This window comes from Podarcis pityusensis (assembly GCF_964106645.2).
Source record: "Podarcis pityusensis genome assembly, chromosome: 2".
Classification (NCBI taxonomy): Eukaryota; Metazoa; Chordata; class Lepidosauria; order Squamata; family Lacertidae; genus Podarcis; species Podarcis pityusensis.
In genome coordinates, this window is record NC_138029.1 from 72,202,340 (window position 1) to 72,220,093 (window position 17,754).

General features: G+C 44.9%; 1 protein-coding gene across 7 annotated transcripts in view; it reads left to right on the forward strand.

Annotated features, from left to right (window-relative positions):
- The window catches only part of SEMA3F (semaphorin 3F), a 120,344-nt gene that overhangs the window by 95,877 nt on the left and 6,713 nt on the right, over positions 1-17,754 (forward strand). For all 7 annotated transcript variants that reach the window (XM_080996432.1, XM_080996438.1, XM_080996434.1 and 4 more), the window contains 6 exons: positions 1,086-1,205; positions 7,216-7,355; positions 8,263-8,377; positions 11,793-11,862; positions 12,707-12,851; positions 14,990-15,212. In XM_080996432.1, the coding sequence (XP_080852558.1) occupies positions 1,086-1,205; positions 7,216-7,355; positions 8,263-8,377; positions 11,793-11,862; positions 12,707-12,851; positions 14,990-15,212 (813 nt within the window). The remainder of the gene's footprint in view (positions 1-1,085; positions 1,206-7,215; positions 7,356-8,262; positions 8,378-11,792; positions 11,863-12,706; positions 12,852-14,989; positions 15,213-17,754) is intronic.

The window sequence follows — 17,754 nt, forward strand, 5'->3', positions numbered from 1 at the left end:
TGAATCCTCCTGAGTATTAGCACCTAAAGCATCTGAGTTAGGGGAGGGGAACTTCTTTTCCTCTAACTTCTAAGTTTGCCTGTAAGAATTGTGGGTGATGCCACCAGAGTGGTATGACATGGAAAGGCTGCATCTTTCCGCAAGGGAGAAGATGGGGAAAAGAGCACAGAACAGGTTAGCCCTAAGCTATTTAAACTATATTAGGTGTGAAGGGCAGTTGATACACCTAGGGTCAAACTAGATGAGATGCAGGAAATCTGTGATTGGCTCTCTTGAAGTTTCTTGGTGTTTGGGTGGTGGTGGTTTTTTTAAAACAGCTGCGGGGGGGGGGGGGCTTGAATGGAATGCGGCACTGGCACTGGGAGAGGGATTAATTCCCCCCCCCCCACACACACGGATTTCCCAGTCTAAATCACATTTCCCCTCAAAGCTGAGAAAAAATAAATATGGCTGCCTGTATACTATTTACCCTATCAGGCAAATAGTAGAAGTGGCTGCAGTATAGACAAGAAAAAGGCCCTGTTTGAATTCTCCCTCCTCTGAACACTGTGTTCAGAGGTTGTGTATTAGAGAGGAAGATGGGGAGAGAAAACTCTAATCAGAGCTTTCTTATTGAGTTTGAGAATGAAAGGACTACAGAAGGAGGTGAGTTTCTCCTTTTCCTACCCATTTAAGAGTTCTGAGCAAATAAATGAATGAATGTTGAGGATCTAAGAGAGATAATGGTTCCAGTTTCATAGTCTGGCAATACTGTCTGTGCCATCCATGCCCAAAATAAAACTTTGCATTCTTTTCTCACATGGAGATGTACAAACCCCTGGTGCACAACCTTTTTTGGGGGGGGGGGTGGATAGAGGTGGGAAAAGAAGAAGGTTGAGGTACTTGTCTTCACATCATTGTTCAAAGTGCCAGTGAGTAGCTTCCCTGTTTCTGTAGGTATCATTTAAGAAATGAACCATTCCAGGCATTTCATATATTTCCCCCCATCCCTCTCTTTCACAGAACCAGTGGGGTGAGTGGTTGGGAATCCTGCCTCAACAAAACTCTCAATTAATTTTCTTCCCCCTATACTCTGTTGTCCACAGATGAAGAACTCTATGCTGGTGTCTACATTGACTTCATGGGCACTGATGCCGCCATCTTCCGCACCATGGGCAAGCAGACTGCCATGAGGACTGACCAATACAACTCCCGTTGGCTAAATGGTGAGTGAAAAGGGGGGCAGACTGCAGAGTTTGAAGTGCAGAGGACAAAAAGCAGGGCTGCATTCATGATCTTCGTGTCCAATGTCCATGCTACATGGTGGGAATTGTGACTTAGAGCACAGTTTCCCTCTCTTCTTTCCTCTCTCTGTTTCAGAATATTATTGTAAGAAAGAAAATGTGAAGAAAAAGAGGCTTTAGTTAAGAAAATATTATACTAGCAGGAGCGTTAACCAACAACCCCCCTCCCCTTTGTCTTCAAGTTCCTTCTGTGAGTGCACACTGTTCCATGGTGACTTCTCAAGTCTGGCTTCCTGAGGGCTTCATGCCAAGTCATACCAGCTGCCTACAATTGGTTTCTTTTATCTGTCCATATATAGCCAGCTCAGTGGGCTTTGTTGTGGATGATGGAATCTTAATTTAGCTCTCTGGACCCCCTTTCTCATCCTGGTGCCCTTTGAGTCTCCTTTGCTGTTACAGTGTCCCCATGACACCTATCATACCCTTCTTCTGTACTCCCTTGTTTTCGGTCCTTGATACTTGATTTTGCTATCGCCTTGCCCTTGCACTGACACTTGTCCGTACTTTCTGTCTAGCTCCCAAAACACCAGGAATAGGGCTCTCCTACCCTGTTCATGCCTTGCCAGCCTTAATAGATCTGAAATGCTCCATCTGTGTGGAACACAAAATACAGAATCTGCAAGTGTTCCTACTTCATTTGGGCTTTGTAGAGCACATCACTGAAGAAGTCATTGTCTTCTATAATTTTCTTTCCATAAAGAAAAAATATGTGCTAAGTTAAGATACACTTTTATATAACGTTTGTCCAATCATCTGGTCATTTCAGGAGTGTGTTGGTGTTTGACTAGTTTCTCTTTTTGCTTGATTCCTTGGCTCTGGTATATGTCCCCTTTTGTGCATTCAAAAGCATTTTGCTCCTGGAATTATTTCTCTACACAGTTGGTGGTGAAGGGCAGGTTTGTATTCTTGTCATTTCTGATAACTGATCCAGGGCATTTAATCTCCTGCCCTCTCTCCTCCAGCATGCATCATGGAAAGGGATCCAATGAGAGAAGTTCTCAGCTTCCTTTTTGGTTGCACCTCCAGCTGTTGTGAAGCAGCAAAAACAGCTGAGTAAACTGGGGTTGGGAATCAAATTTAGGGAGATGTCATTTTAGTAACCTGAACAGAGCTATCTATGAAAGCAAATGCTGGATTATAAGGGTGACCATTTGCCTTCCATGGCAATTCTTTAGCAGTGATGGCTCTAGAGAAAATACCAACATATCCCCAAATTGCAGACCTTCCAAGATATTCTTACAAAAGCTTTTAAGGCAGACAGGTGTGCTTGCAACCACATAAATCTTATAGCTCCCCCCCCCCCCAAGCAAGGGAATGCTTGGTACTAATGATGAAGGTTACTGACATTAGACTTATGAACAGCCCAGGCCCAGAGTTTTTCAAAGTATGGTACACAGCTTCTCTTGGATGGATGCATAGAGTTGTGTTCCTGACAACTTACAGGTCCAGTTACCTCAGCACATCAAGGTTATGTGGGTGCAGGAATTTGGTGGTAGTATGTGTGTAAGAAAGCAGTAGTGTATGTGTGACAGAAAGTAATATGGGTGTGTCACTAGATGAAACTCCGCCTGTTCTTACACAGGAGAGGTCTAGACTTAACTATTCATAGTAGGGTTTATATTTAAGTAGAGCAGCAAGACATTGCACTTCTGTCAAGGCTGCCCAGTGTCCACTTACTCCTGGGGTTGCCATATTTCAAAAAATAAAAACCAGGACACCCTGAAAGTTGAGGTTTTTTGTTTGTTTTTTACAGAGAGTCAAATCTCTATTTCACCGCTAAAACTGTCAGCATCTAAGTTAAACTCCACATTCTCTTTCCTGATTTTTTGATGGACTCACCAGCTCTCACTGGTTGCTGGGTCACTAGGAGGCAGACCCAGGGCCTGTCCATCACAATATAAGCTGGTTGTCTGGGAAATAAAATGATGTGAAAGAAGCTGGGCAGGTGAGATTTCCACACGAGTGAGGGACATCAGTGGTAGTGTGGGGCAGGCAGCACTTCTCTAGTATTTTTTCCCCAGTAGGAGAGAGGATGTCATCCATAAGACTGGGATTTGCCAGTGCTGCATGCTTGCGGGTTTGGAAGGCAGGACATGCTGTATTCATTTATTTACCTGGCAAGAGCCTTTCCTGCACTATTTTAAAATGGGCATCTGTTTTTTACATTAAACGTATGTTAGAAAGCAGCATAATTGTCTCACAGCCTGTTACAAACAGTTCAAAATGAACCTCAGCACCATATAAAAAGGCTGTGCATTACATTTTGCTTGGTGTTGTTAATGTTTAATGTTTTACTATGTTTTTATATATGCTGGAAGCCACCTAGGGTGGCTGGGGCAACCCAGTCAGATGGGAGGGGTACTACTACTACTAGTAGTACTGCTACCAAGCATTCCTTCACTGAGCTTGTGGTGGCAAATATGGGAGTTATCCCATTTCCTCCTCATAATGGCCCTGGGAAGAAATCAACAATGCGCTGTGTTGAGCTTCCATTACAGCAAGCATCTCTGCATTCCTGATGGAAGGATCCTCCTCTCCTCCTGAATGCATTGTTCTGGGGGTTATCCTGACTCCCCCAGGGCGAATTGCAGGGGAGGCAGGGGAGGGAAGCTCCACTATGCAAACAGAAGTCCTTGCACAGGGCTTCTGCTGATGGCAAGAATAATCCCACCCATTGTGTGGTAGGCTAGGCTGAGAAGATTGACTTGCCCAAGGTCACCCAGTGAACTCAGGTATGTGAACGCAGGTCCTTACAACCAGCATCCATGGATCAACACAGCCACACTTTGGGGCTCTCAGGGGTGGAGTGTGTTACTCCAGAGTCATGATGAGCTCCTGCACTTGAAAATTTATCACTGTGCCATTGAGGGACGCAGAAGAACTAGTCGCTTTGTGGGGAGGGTATCATTTCGTAAAAGTTGAGAAGCACTACCTGCCTCTCAGTTTTGGGATGCCATAGTAAAGCAATTTTCCCTGCCTGTGATTTCAATTGCTATTCACCCTTTTCAAGCTGAGCTGTACAAGTAAAGAACTCTTAAACTACCTCATTTTGCATTACAAATGAGGTGATACAAGGAATAGAGCTCAGGACTCCAGCACTGTAGACTAAGAAGGCTTAGTTAATCATATGGCCATGTTTCCTGCAGCAGCCTAGCAAACAGCTGCTTAACTCGCTGAGCTTTATGTCAACTTCTTTTCTACACTGACATGAAGATTTGCTTCCCTAGTTTTGGCCTGTGATACAGGACAAGCCACCATCACATCCAGTAAAAGAATTTTAGTACCAAAGGCAGCAACGGATTCAAAATTCTTTTCTGAAGTTTGGATCATAACAAGCCTTAGAATGTGAAGCATTGACTGAAGTTATTCAGAATAGCTTTTATTTGGGGCATTGAACAGAATTTCAAGAAAGTGTTAATCTATAGAAGTGGTCCTTTCCCTAGTGTTGTAGAACATTTACTGGTTTAAAACACGGACCCTACCTGATTGACACCAGTTAATTAATTTGGAAAGATTGGATAGAAAGGAGAGCCAAAGAGCTGATTTGGGACAAATCTGTATAACTACTAGGCCCATGTGTGCTTCTTGCTGATTCGTTCAACAGGTCTTCTGATCCGAACAGGTCATTTGACTCATTTGTCGTGATTCAAGGTGGCAGTGTCTGCATGCCACAATAAACCACATCAGTAGCTGCTTGCCTGCCAGGAGGAGCCATCATAGACTGAAGAAACAAGCAGCTTTTGTTCTTACAGTTATTTTTATAACTATGTAGCTTAATGTTTTTGTAAGCCACCTTGAGACTTGCTTTTCAGCTGTAAGGTGGGACTTACGTTTTCAAATAAATAAAATGGAATAATATATGCACAAGTTGAGCAAATGTTGACAGAGATGAAATGCCTAGAAGCTGTTTGATTGCGTCTTAAGTGCATTCCGTAAATCTTCATTTTCAACCTTGGCTAACACTGTTTTGTGTGACCACAAAAGGATCCCATAACTGATCAGGAAAGGTACAGCAAAATGTGAGCCCTGAACTGAACAATCAGGACTTGTTTGAGAGCGGTAGATGTATTAATCTGTTGCAGGAAAAACAACATGCCTATGGCATCTTAACTTGCAGTGTAAGCCTAAACATGTCTACTCAGAAATAAGTCCCATTGAGTTCATTGGGACTTACTTCCAGGTAAGTGTGTATAGGATTGCAGCCTTAGTTGTTATTATACAGGTTTTCTGGGTCAGACCTTTTTTTGTCAGATGCATCAGTCCTGAGTCCCACAGTGAAGTAACAGTTGCATGGCACATACTACACATGTTCAGATTTTCACTCTTCCACTCAGCCAGTGGCATAGTCATGAATTTTAATGTTCAGGAGCTTCTGACACCCCTTATAGCTCATCCACAAGGAGAATCCAAAAAGTCCTATACAGTATTTCCGGGGGGAAGCTATGTTGAACTCTGAGGATTACTTCTAATGGTATAGTTTCAGTTTATTAAATGCATTGAGCTTTAGTAAAAGATCTTCAGCCAGCTGAAAGGCTATCTTTTGCTTTACCAGAAATGCAGACAATCTTACAGGAAACCAGGGACTCCATCAAAGAAAAGAAAATACGAGTATGCCCTCTGCTTGATTAGTTTCCTCATATTCTGACTTCCTTTATGGTGATACACGACAAACTTGAAAGCCTCACAAACATATTGCCTCATTCACTTGCCAGAGCAGGTAAAGTCTGTCAGCTACCCTGGTGCTCTGGCAGATGACATTGTTGCTGCTGCCCTGAAAAAGGTACCAGGGGGTGTTCTCCCTCCATTATACCACTGCACCCTACCCACATTTCAGCTCTCTTTTAGGATGAGGTTGGTCCCATCAAAAATTTACATGGCAGCTTTTGAAAGCAAAATCTGTGTGGGTAAACAATAATGGAAAGGAGCTTCCTGCACTCAAGTGGAAGCTGTGTCGGACATTCAGCTTCCAAAAAACCGGAACACTTCCGGGTTTGCGGCATCTGGGAGATGATTTGTTCGACAACTAAGCCGTTCAAGAACCAAGGTACCACTGTACTAGCAAATCTTGCTGTCGTTATGCTATTAAAACTTGCTCTATTATTTGACCAACTGAGAACAGAAAACTCTGTTTTCTTTGAATCTCTCTTTCTCCAAGCTTTGGGGAAGACTAGGTATCGGGTCAGCACCCACTATAATAAAAAAACCTATAGAATTTTGGTTGTTAGGACAGATAGCTACATTCTGTTCTCTCTACTTGAGCTGTTTGAAGGAGCCACAATATGTCAGTGTAGAGCTCTATGAAGTAAATGTGTGCTCCAAAGGGGTGGACCCAAGCCTGTGCATGGAGCCAGTCCTCACCCTATATCACTTTTCAATGAATAATTTGCTCTTGAATAAAAACAAACATCTCTCAGACAGATCTGTGCAGGGTGTGAGACAAATTGCTGCACTTTGCTAAGTAAATAACGTGTTTCAGAGTAATGTGCTAGGAGCATCTGTCAGGTGATAGGGGCTTGAGCCAATTTCCTCACCTGGCAATATGCTTTTTTCACTACAACAATAAGATAAGTTCAAATCTTTGCCAGTGCAGTACTGGAGGGGAGACATGAGAAAGAAAACTCACGCATCTAGAGATGAGGTGCTGCCTCTTCCAATGGGGATGAATTATTGTGACTGCATGAGTTTACTGCATACATCAACCTGAGTACACATCTAAGGAACATTTTAAAGATTTGAGTTACTTAGCCCCCAAATTCAAGTATAAGCTGCCATTTTTAAATTGAAGGCAGTTAGGGTTCTTCTAACAGCGGCCAGGTGACCTCCTCCATGGGCTGGTGAGGAATCACATGTAGCACAAAAGCTCAGGGTGCTGGAGTCTGGAAAGAACATTCACCCTTTCAAACCATGTTACTGTTTAAACTACTTTTTGCAGACCCAGCGTTTGTCCACGCACAGCTCATTCCAGACAGCGCAGAGAGGAATGATGACAAGCTCTATTTCTTCTTCCGAGAGAAATCTACCGATTCCCCCCAGAGTCCTGTTGTCTACTCCCGCATTGGTCGCATTTGCCTGGTAGGTCTTGAGGATGAATGATCATAGGTTTGGTTGAGAGTTTACTATAAATTCCATGTATTTGGACCCTTCTCTATAATACCATTAACAAGGAGTTCCTGGCACTGTCTAGGAATTTTTAGAAACCATTAAATGCTGTGATTTTTAAATAGTGTAATTTGTGAATTTGCCTCCTTCACCCTCAAAACTGAGTAAAGTCATGTTTTGGTCCACCATCTTGTATCAAAATTGGTACCCAGCACACCAAAATCAACAACAACCTCAGTAACCTTTGTGCCAAGTTTGATGATGAAATCTCAAGAGGTAGCCGAACCTATGTAAAAAATGAGCACAGTCACCCTGAAGTCCCATTTAAGTCCACCATCTTGGTTCAAAATGGCACATGGCACCCAAGCATCAAATTAGACCTCCACCTCTGCCTCAGAAATCCTTGTGTCAAGTTTGGCAATAATATATTGAGAGGTGTCTGACTGTATAGAGAACAAATAAACAAAAGAACAAATAAACAAGGTGTCAACGTATAGAGAATGAATGAACGGATAGACAGACAAACCACTTTCCAAGATATATAGTAGATCACCAACATCTCTTGTGAATGGCAGAAGCCATTGTTGCTCTGAGCTCCTCCACTGCCACTGTTTCTGCTTCCTCCTTCCTATATTTTCCTCTTTGGTATAGCATGTGAATAGCTGGGAGTCTGGAGTAATTGGGCATTCCTTTGTGGTCATTACTCTTTGCCCTATTTCTGTTGTGTCCCACTGTACGGAAGTGTACAGAATAAAAGTTGTGTGTCTGATAGCCCAGTCCTAGCTGTGCACACTACAAACACTGATGTGGCTGCAGGCAAAAGCACTGTAGCTTTCATAACACTTTTTGTATCCCAGAACACTGTTTTCCTTTTGTTTAGAATGATGATGGAGGCCACTGCTGTCTGGTGAATAAATGGAGCACATTCCTGAAAGCACGGCTCATCTGCTCTGTGCCAGGGCCTGATGGGATTGAAACACACTTTGATGAACTCCGTGAGTACAGTGAGGAATGGGATGTTGTGGGGGAAGGGGAGTATGGTAGACAGGACTCTTAAATGCTAAGTGACCTGACATCTTAATAGGGGCCCTGACTAGTGGAGGCATAGACATTTAATGATCTCCACCTAATGGCCTCTGGGCTAGATCTGCTCTCCAGAGCCCCTATCAGCTCTCCCTAAATTTTAATCAAGGTCCAGTCAGAAGTTTGCACACAATTTTCACTGAATCCCCCTGCCCCCGCAAATGTTATTAATAGAAATACACTTCACAGCAACATTACACATTTCCTGTGGATTGTGTATGTTGAATGCACATATTTCTATGCAGTGCTGTTCCTAAGCACATAATTATGAAGCCCTGCCTGGTAAGTGATGGTAATGTTAGTATAGAGCCCAAATACCCATACTGGTGGTCTGTGCAGCAGTCTACACTTCTGGCACCCAGGCTTCCTTGTGAAGAATAGAGTGGTCCTCAATGAGTATAGAAGTTGGCCAGTGTACTCGATGCTTATTTTTTAAAAAATCAAGAATTACCAGGGCTTATATATGTCTGCAAGTTATCCATTCTAAACTAATAGCCTACCCTCTAAACTCAAATGTGATTAAATCTGATGATACTAAGTGGGACCAGCCCTGAAAAAACTTGACTCAAATGTAGCACTGAAAATTTAACCTACCTTACTGGGATGCTAATAGCAGAAATATCTAACTAAGAGTCTCCTGGGGCTTGACAGAACAAGGAATACAAGGTGCCCAGTACTTGACCTCCAGATCACTGTATATAGGAAAATTGCAATGTTTGTGGAGAAGGCAGCTGGTTTTTATGGCTTAAAGAGATCTTAGTAATTATCTAGTATAGTCCTCTAAGGATCTGCCACAACCCTAACATTCCTAGCAGATTTCCCATTATAATAGAAAAGTATTCAGCTAATTTTCAGTGTGCCACAATCAGAGAAAATAATACCCAAGGCTCTCAAAGCCATATGCTTCTTGATATGATGTACTTGTTCAGATAAGTAAAATATTGACATTTAGACAAAGCTGTAGGAAAACTAACAGTGGCATCTGAGCAGGTTGAAGATATTGTAAAAGGCAGTTTGGAGGATAGCCACGTGCTTAAATGGAAGGGCTGAGATAGAAGAAGAAAGGAAGAGGTTAAGAAACAGCAGCAGCAATGTCTTTTTCATTTCGTTTTCTTTTGAATGAGGGTTTGTCGGGCAATATGCTTCTGTAAAAAGGCCCTTCAAACAAATTTTGCTTTTCTTAAAACAAACGTTTTAAACAAAAGCAGAAAATATATCCTTGCATATTAGCAATGCTGTAAAAGCTGATTCCAAATAAGGTTTTCAGCTTAATTTTGAAATTGTAGCTGAGGTCCATCACAAGTACTTTTGTGATGCTTCATTAACAAGCTTTCAGCAACTATCAAAAAATGGGGAGAGAGATCCCACTGTGAAAATGCTGTGTGGAAGCCCATTCACACAAGGAGTCAGCTTGACTTAGTCTTGCTATTTTCAGGGGTAGGAGAAAATGAAGGCATCCAACATTGGCATAGTTGGGGTTGGGGATCCCATTCTTGGCAAAGGCAGCAGACCCACCTCCTAGTAGGCTGTCAGCCAGCTTTCTCTCAACACGGGCCAGACAGATGGCTGCTGGTCATTCTGCAAGCAACCCCAGTGAGGCTTTTATCACCTTCAGTGGCCTTTGATGGATTGTCTCCTACTAGAGAGCAAATTAGCACTGTCCCTTTCCCTATAATTGCTTTGCTTCCCAAAATCACTACCAGATGGTCTATAGGATACCTTGATTTCCTGACTTCTCTTGGAGACGGAATGAACTCAGAGCCTCACCATAGCCATTGTTCTTGCCTGAGTGAGAGTGTTCTCTTCTGCCACAGCTGGGGCTGAATTAGAAGTGACAACTATGGGACACTCTTGTGCAGGCCTCACTGTGAAATCACAATGTGAATCTAAATGAGAAAGAAACCTGAGCACATCTCTGCCTGATATGAAAAGTCGTATAAATAGGCAATTCAATCCTACTGACATGACTTATCATTCTTTTTATTAGAAAGAACAAAAGTTTTTATTAGCTACTATTAAGAACATTAGTTGGAACACACTTCATAACAAATTAACTTGACCTAGCTTAACTATGGCCACTGTCTGGCTTGACTAATGTCTGGCATAGTCAACTGTGGTCCTATATCTGCTTGACCCTGACCCAAGGTCTGGGCTGGGCCAGCTTGCCTTTCCAAGTTTCCTGATTTATTTGCCTCACTTCACTCAAGACTAAATTACCGTATTTTTCACACCATAGGACGCACTTTTTCCCTCCTAAAAAGCAAGGGAAAATGTGTGTGCATCCTATGGGGCGAATGCAGGGGGGAGGCAGGCGGGAAAAGCCCCCAAGAGCCGCACACAAGCTCCGTGCGCTCTTGCGGGCTTTTCCACAGGAGGGAGAAGGGACTGACTGGCCGCATCAGTCCCTTCTCCCACCTCCCAGAAAAGCCAGGAGAAGCCGCGATCTCTTTAAAGGGGTTGCGCGGCTTCTGCGGGCTTTTGCGAGAGGTGAGGGAATCCCCCCACCTCCCAGTAAAGCCAGGAAAGCCCTGTGCAGCGTCTCCCGGCAAGGAGAGGCTGCATGGAGCTAAAGGGGAAGCCAAAACAGCGAGCGGGATCCATCCCGCCCCCTGCCTTGGCTTGCTCCATAGCTGTGCGCAACCCCTCCGGCAAGGAGAGGCTGCACGGGGCTATGGATTCTTTAGCCCTGCGCAGCGTCTCCCGGCAAGGAGAGGCTGCACGGGGCTAAAGGGGAAGCCAAAACAGCGAGCGGGATCCATCCCGCCCCCTGCCTTGGCTTGCTCCATAGCTGCGCGCAACCCCTCCGGCAGGGAGAGGTTGTGCGCAGCCTGTACGCTGCTCTTTGGGATCTGGGGGGGGGGGGATATTTTTTTCCCTTGATTTCCCCCCCTAAAAACTGGGTGCGCCCTATGGTCCAGTGCGCCCTATGGTGCGAAAAATACGGTAGATGTTAGAAGTTTTTTCACCTTCTTCCCAGTAGCACGGGTGAAACTTAAAGTGTATAGCATGGCATCTTCATAACGTGTGTATTTGCACCTGCCTCATCTAAATGGCTATAGCCAGAAAGAAAATGCCCAGCGCAATTGGCATCACTCCACATGGTGTGTTCTATTAGACGTTACCAAAAAAAGGGGAGGAAAGAGACACAGAGCAGCAGCAGCAGACATGTGTCTTTTGTCATGCCCAATTCTGTCCTCGGTGAATTGGTTCTGTTTTGACTATCTCAAGGCAACACTGTATTCAGTTCTTCTTTTCAGACTCAGACTCCCCTGCCCCCCCAAAAAACACACACGCCATGAGTTGCTAACTCTCTCCTTTCTCTTCAAGAGGACGTCTTCATCCAGCAGACCCAGGATGTGAAGAACCCCATAATTTATGCTGTTTTTGCTGCCTCTGGGTGAGTGCTCTGGGAACAGAATTTGGAGACCTTCCTTCCATACTCATGCCTGTTCACGCTCACAACTATACAAGGCAAAACCCCAAATTTAACTCTGAAGCAGAAAAAGTTCCAAAAGCAGACACCATTCCATCTTGTGGTGATGTGTTCCATTTCTAGCCAAGAAGGGAACGTGGTCTTAGACAGGGTCACCTTGGAATTTTCTGGCAGAGCTGGAATACAGCCCAGAAGCACTTGCTTGCCAAGCTTGGGGTTTTCCCACAAACTTAGCTATGGCAGCTGTAGTTGATGACTTGATCCCCTGGGGAAGGCAGGTGGAGTACGTACACACACACCAGGATCTATTTACGCCTCTGCGGGGTCAAGAGGGCGTCAGGTCCTTTGTTAAACCAGCAAGCAGCAGCAGCTAATGCCATTTTTCTCAGTGCTTGTGGTTGGAACAACTAATCCTGGAATGTTATAACTTGGGGACGTGGCCTGATAACTCTCCAGCAGCTGCTTGAGGCTGGCCCCAGAGCACCAAAATTGCATTGTCTTATCCTATCCACCCCCACCTCCTTTCTGGCTTGGTGCTCTGTGCCAGGCAGGAAATCCCTGTTTCTCTGGGGTCTATGTCATTGCACATGTTCACAAAGGTTTAAGGACATTTCAAGGGCTTGCCAGCAGCCAAGGCTGAGCAGAGATGCACAACATGTTTCCCTTTTGCAGCTGTGACAGCCAAGAGGTCAGGATGTGTGAGAATATCTGTTGAAGGCAAGGATGGAACATTGCAGCCAGCTTTTATATGTGAAGGACATAGCCACCCTTTGGACTAATACAGCTCCCCACCCCTTTCCTTGCACAGGTCTGTGTTTAAAGGATCTGCTGTGTGTGTCTACTCCATGGCTGACATCCGCATGGTCTTCAATGGACCTTTTGCCCACAAGGAAGGCCCCAACTACCAGTGGATGCCTTACACAGGCAAAATGCCCTATCCACGTCCAGGCACAGTAAGTATGGGTGAGATCTTCAGATGATCACTTATCTCTATGGCACTGTCCCCACTCCAGTGCAAATATGTTTTTCAACATTCAAAGCCCAGAGGTTTTGTAAATGCTTATCTGTCCTTGGTAATGTTGTATGCCATAGTGTTGCAATGTCAAGATGTTTGGAAGAGTGTACATGTGAAACAGACTGCTCACTTTTACATGCACCTTTGGCTAGTGGGCTTCCTGTATGGTGCAAGGAATCTCATTGAGCCATTACTCATTGGCAGAGCATAGGCTTTACGGGCAGAAGGTTCATTCCTTGGCATTTCTATTTAAAGGATGTTAAGAAGCAAGGCTGAGAAATACCTCCATCTGAGACTCTGGAGACCTGATGCCTGTTGAAGCAAAGAGTTCCAGTTTAGAAAGGCCAATGAGTCACAAAACATAATTGAATGCAGAGAAGAGCTTATTCATACAGAACAAAATTCAGTGTATTTTGAACCTATTGCTTCTTCCTCGGGGGATTTTGCATGCAATGAAAATTTATTCTAAGCCAGAAAAGTTGGGCTTGGCTCCACAGTTGGTGGAACAATGGTCTGATTCTGTAGAAAGAAGCTTCATATGTTCAGTTTTAAATGAATGCATGTAAGGTAATATTTGTCATTTAATAATAATTCAGAAAAAAACATACTCATCGAATGGTAGGCCTGGGGAGGAACCATAGATTGGTGGCAGAGCACATGCAGAAGGGCCAAGCTGGGATCCTTTGTATTGCCCGCTAAAAGGATTTCTAGCTAGCAGGACTAAAGTGTACAACTGCCAGAGGCCTTGGAGGACTACTGCCAACCAGTATACGCCATACTGTGCTGGCTTGTGCAGTGGCATTAACACAATATGTACATGAGTACTTCCTCTTCTGCACTGTTGAAGGTTGCAGTGAAGGAACTTATTGGTGATGCTTGCTGGGGAGAACTCTTAGGCTGCTCTTCTTGTTTAACACAGTCTCTCCCTAGCCCAACATTCCCTTCCTCATTCCTCCTGCTCTGATTACCTCTCCCTCTCCATCTCTGCACTGTTCTGCCTTCCTTGTTCTCCTCCAGCCTCCTTTGGTATCTATATCCTTTGGTGCACTGCAGCCAACAGCTTTTCAGCCCCACTCACTGCTTGACATTTGGCCACGGTGTGGGAGGCTGATTAGTGTTTCCTCTCCAGGTTGGTGGTCTCTGGACTCATTTGCTGGCATCCCTTCCTTGTTGGCAAAATACCCACAAATAAGGAGAACTCATTGCTTCATTTTACTGGCCGGGAGAATTCAGTTCTCTGGTCTCTCTTGCTCATACACCCTGCAGGGCCAAAAAGAGCCAGATACAGCCTTGGCTGTGCTATGGAGAGGCCTCCAAAAACACAAAGCACAGGCTGTGTTTGGCTCTCACTGCTCAGCAGCTGGGTCATATAGGATTCAGAGGTTTGTGTGAGTATTACTAAAAACACCGAGGAATAATGTCCCTTTCAGCAAAAGTAACAGACTTTCAAAAGTGTATCCCTCATCCTAGAAAACATCCAAGGGGTACCGTATTGAGCTGCATGTTAAAGAATTTCAAGTCAGCTTGGGTGAAATGTTCACAGAGTGGAGATCTTACAATCCTATTCTGTATACTGGGCAACCCTGGTTCCATCCAGAGACTCATTCTCTGCCACCCAGACAGGATAAAAGTGGAAGGCTGTTTAAGTGCCTCTTCTCCACAGAATGAAAAGCAACATAGGCACTGACAGGGACGTCTCCTGATTCACCCCAGCAGCCAACTCCCATACTCACATCCGAGAGAATCCAGCTGTGAAAAGCAGCCTAAAGTCATTTTATGGGGCTGCAGCCTTCCCATGGGTTGGCCACTTGAGAACAGAATGCTGGACTAGGTGGGCCACTGGCCAGAGCCAGCAGGGCTGCTCTTATATTTATTGGGGTGGCCCTTGGGATCAAGCTCTATTGGGAGGCTGATGGGAAACACCTGTGGGCTAGACTGAGTTTGCAGACAGTAAGTTATTCCTGTTTTGTAGCATGGGCATCTAGTAGTGCTATAAGAGCAATTCATGCATTGGTAGGGTGGTTGACTGCAACATATATCACAATTTGAATCTGTATTTCTGCCTTGGGTTTTCAGTGCCCAGGAGGGACATTCACACCCTTGATGAAGTCAACCAAGGACTACCCAGATGAGGTCATCAACTTCATGCGCACTCATCCCATGATGTACAATGGCGTGTACCCCATACACCGCCAGCCACTAGTGGTGAGGACCAACGTCAACTACAAGTTCACAACTATTGCCGTGGACCAGGTGGATGCAGCTGACGGGCGCTATGAGGTGCTTTTCCTGGGCACAGGTACCCACTGATGTGCACTGAAGAGAATACACAAACACCTCCCACCCACCAACTTTCCCCTAGCCTGGACAAATAGCACTTGGGTTGGTTCGCTGGGGCAACCACCTGGGACTAGCTTTCTAGGGATATTCAGCTCTGATAAGATTTGGCAGCAAGTTGGAAGGTAATGATGGGAACTGGAGAGTCCAGCTTTCAATGTTCCATTCACATGAGATACGGTTTCAGGAGTGCAGGAGCACATTTGGAATTCCTTTTGGTACAAGATCTATGCAAAGAGGAGATATAGGGATTCAGGCTGAGATCCACTTCTTCCTAAGTCACATTCCAGAACCAAAATTGATTCCTCTTTTCCTATTAATTGGTGCCATTCCAGATGCGAGGACCAGGTGGTCTCTCGGTACTGAGCAAATATAAACTCCTACATGAGCACCTGTGATGTGGAACATATAAGAACTCCCTTGTCATAGACTCTCATCTAGTCCAGCCTCTTGTTTTCGACAGTAGCCAGTCAGAAGCTCTAGCCTTGCCTTTATATCTCTAAGCAAATGAGTGGAAGAAAACCATTTTTTTTTCGTTAGTAGAATCAGCATTCACCCCCCAGCCTTGAGAACAGATGGACTCCTCACAAGGTAACATTGATTCATGCAGCACATAGTTTAACTATGGAGATTGCTCCTGCAGGAGGCAGTGATGGCCACCATCAAGGATGGATTTAAAAGAGAGACAGATTCATGCAGGATAGGTCTGTTAATGGCTACTAGCCAGGATGGAGGCTATGCTGTGTCTCCATGGCTGGAGGCGATATGTTTCTGAATACTAGTTGCTGGAAACTGCAGGAGGGGAGAGTGCTCTTGTGCTCAGGTTGTGCTTGTAGGTTTTCTGCAGACACCTGGCTGGCTGCTCTGAGAACAGGATGCTGGACTAGATGGGCCATAGGTCTGATGCAGCAGGCTCTCCTTATGTTATTATGACTCCTATTCCCACAGGAGGGCCATTGTAGGTACCACAGACACAGCTGCACTCTTTTCTGCTTCTGTGCAAACTTACTCCATTGAATTGGAATACAGTAGGATTATTGGTTGAGTAGTTTGAACAAAGAGGCGTACAGATTAGATGAAGTGATGTGTAACAGTAGAAAAACTAACACAGGGAGGAGAACATGCCTAGCCAACTAATGGTGATAGAAAGCATCTGCACTAGGTCCAGTCTGCTGGAGGCGAGTTACTTGTCTCCCAGCAGGCCAAGGGAGCACAGCCAGCACTCAAAGCAGGTGGTCAGGAATGCTAACGACCCAGAAAGTTCTCATTAGCTGGTAAATGCTGTGTCTCTGCACAGCTGTTTCATGGCCTACCAAGTTAGCTGCTCAGCACCCAGGCAGCTGTGCGCAGTGCTGCCGCCACCTGTTATTGCCTATAGGGAGTTTCCTCTTTCTTTCTGGTCATAGGTGTAACAAATCTCTAGATCTTGGTTGCTTCCTGTTGCATAAAGAAACAGATAAAGTTGTGTGATCACAGGAATTTGTGCAGCATTCAGTTCAAGTTGTAAACAGGGCAGGGGAGTGATGTGGTGGCCTGGGCAATAGGTGCCTATTTTCATTTTCCTCTCCATCCACATGAACTGGGATTTTACAAAACTGCATGTTCCCCATTCCAAAGAAGGTAGTCATGAGCTTTTCAGGGGAGCAATTTAGAAAGAGCAGAAAGGAATGGTTTGCCATTCTGTGTTTCAGAGGACATACAGTTATTCCTCAGAAGCACCTATAACTCTGGAGATAGACGAAGATAGACACCCCCACACACCCCTAAACTTTATTCATGTGCAAGTGCAGGACTCTGAACCTTTCTATAAATCTCTTCTTGCCCTCCCCACACAGTGAAATCTATACACATGCACACTTGCCTCAGAAACTAAAATGGCACCTGTGCCTCTAACGTAAAGGTAAAGGTTAAGGGACCCCTGACCATTAGGTTCAGTTGTGGCCGACTCTGGGGTTGCGGCGCTCATCTCACTTTATTGGCCGAGGGAGCTGGCGTACAGCTTCTGGGTCTTGCAGCCAGCATGACTAAGCCGCTTCTGGCGAACCAGAGCAGTGCATGGAAATGCCATTTACCTTCCCGCTGGAGTGGTACCTATTTATCTACTTGCACTTTGATGTGCTTTTGAACTGCTAGGTTGGCAGGAGCAGGGACCGAGCAACGGGAGCTCACCCCGTTGCAGGGATTCGAACCGCCGACCTTCTGATTGGCAAGTCCTAGGCTCTGTGGTTTAACCCACAGCACCACCCGCCTCTGACGTAGGGTTGCCATATTTATAGAAGTAAAATTCAAGACACGAAAGTTGTTCAGCTTTTTAAAGGAAAATCCCCTTGGACACTATTTTCGCTGGTTAAATCCTGGACATGTCCGGGAAATTTCAGACATATGGCAACCCTCTCTAATGTGAAATGCATCATGCCCTGAAGGCACTGTCATACACCCACTCTGAAATCCAAACTGGATAGGGTTATGGTTCAGAGAGGTGCTGGCTTGGTCTCTATAAAGTT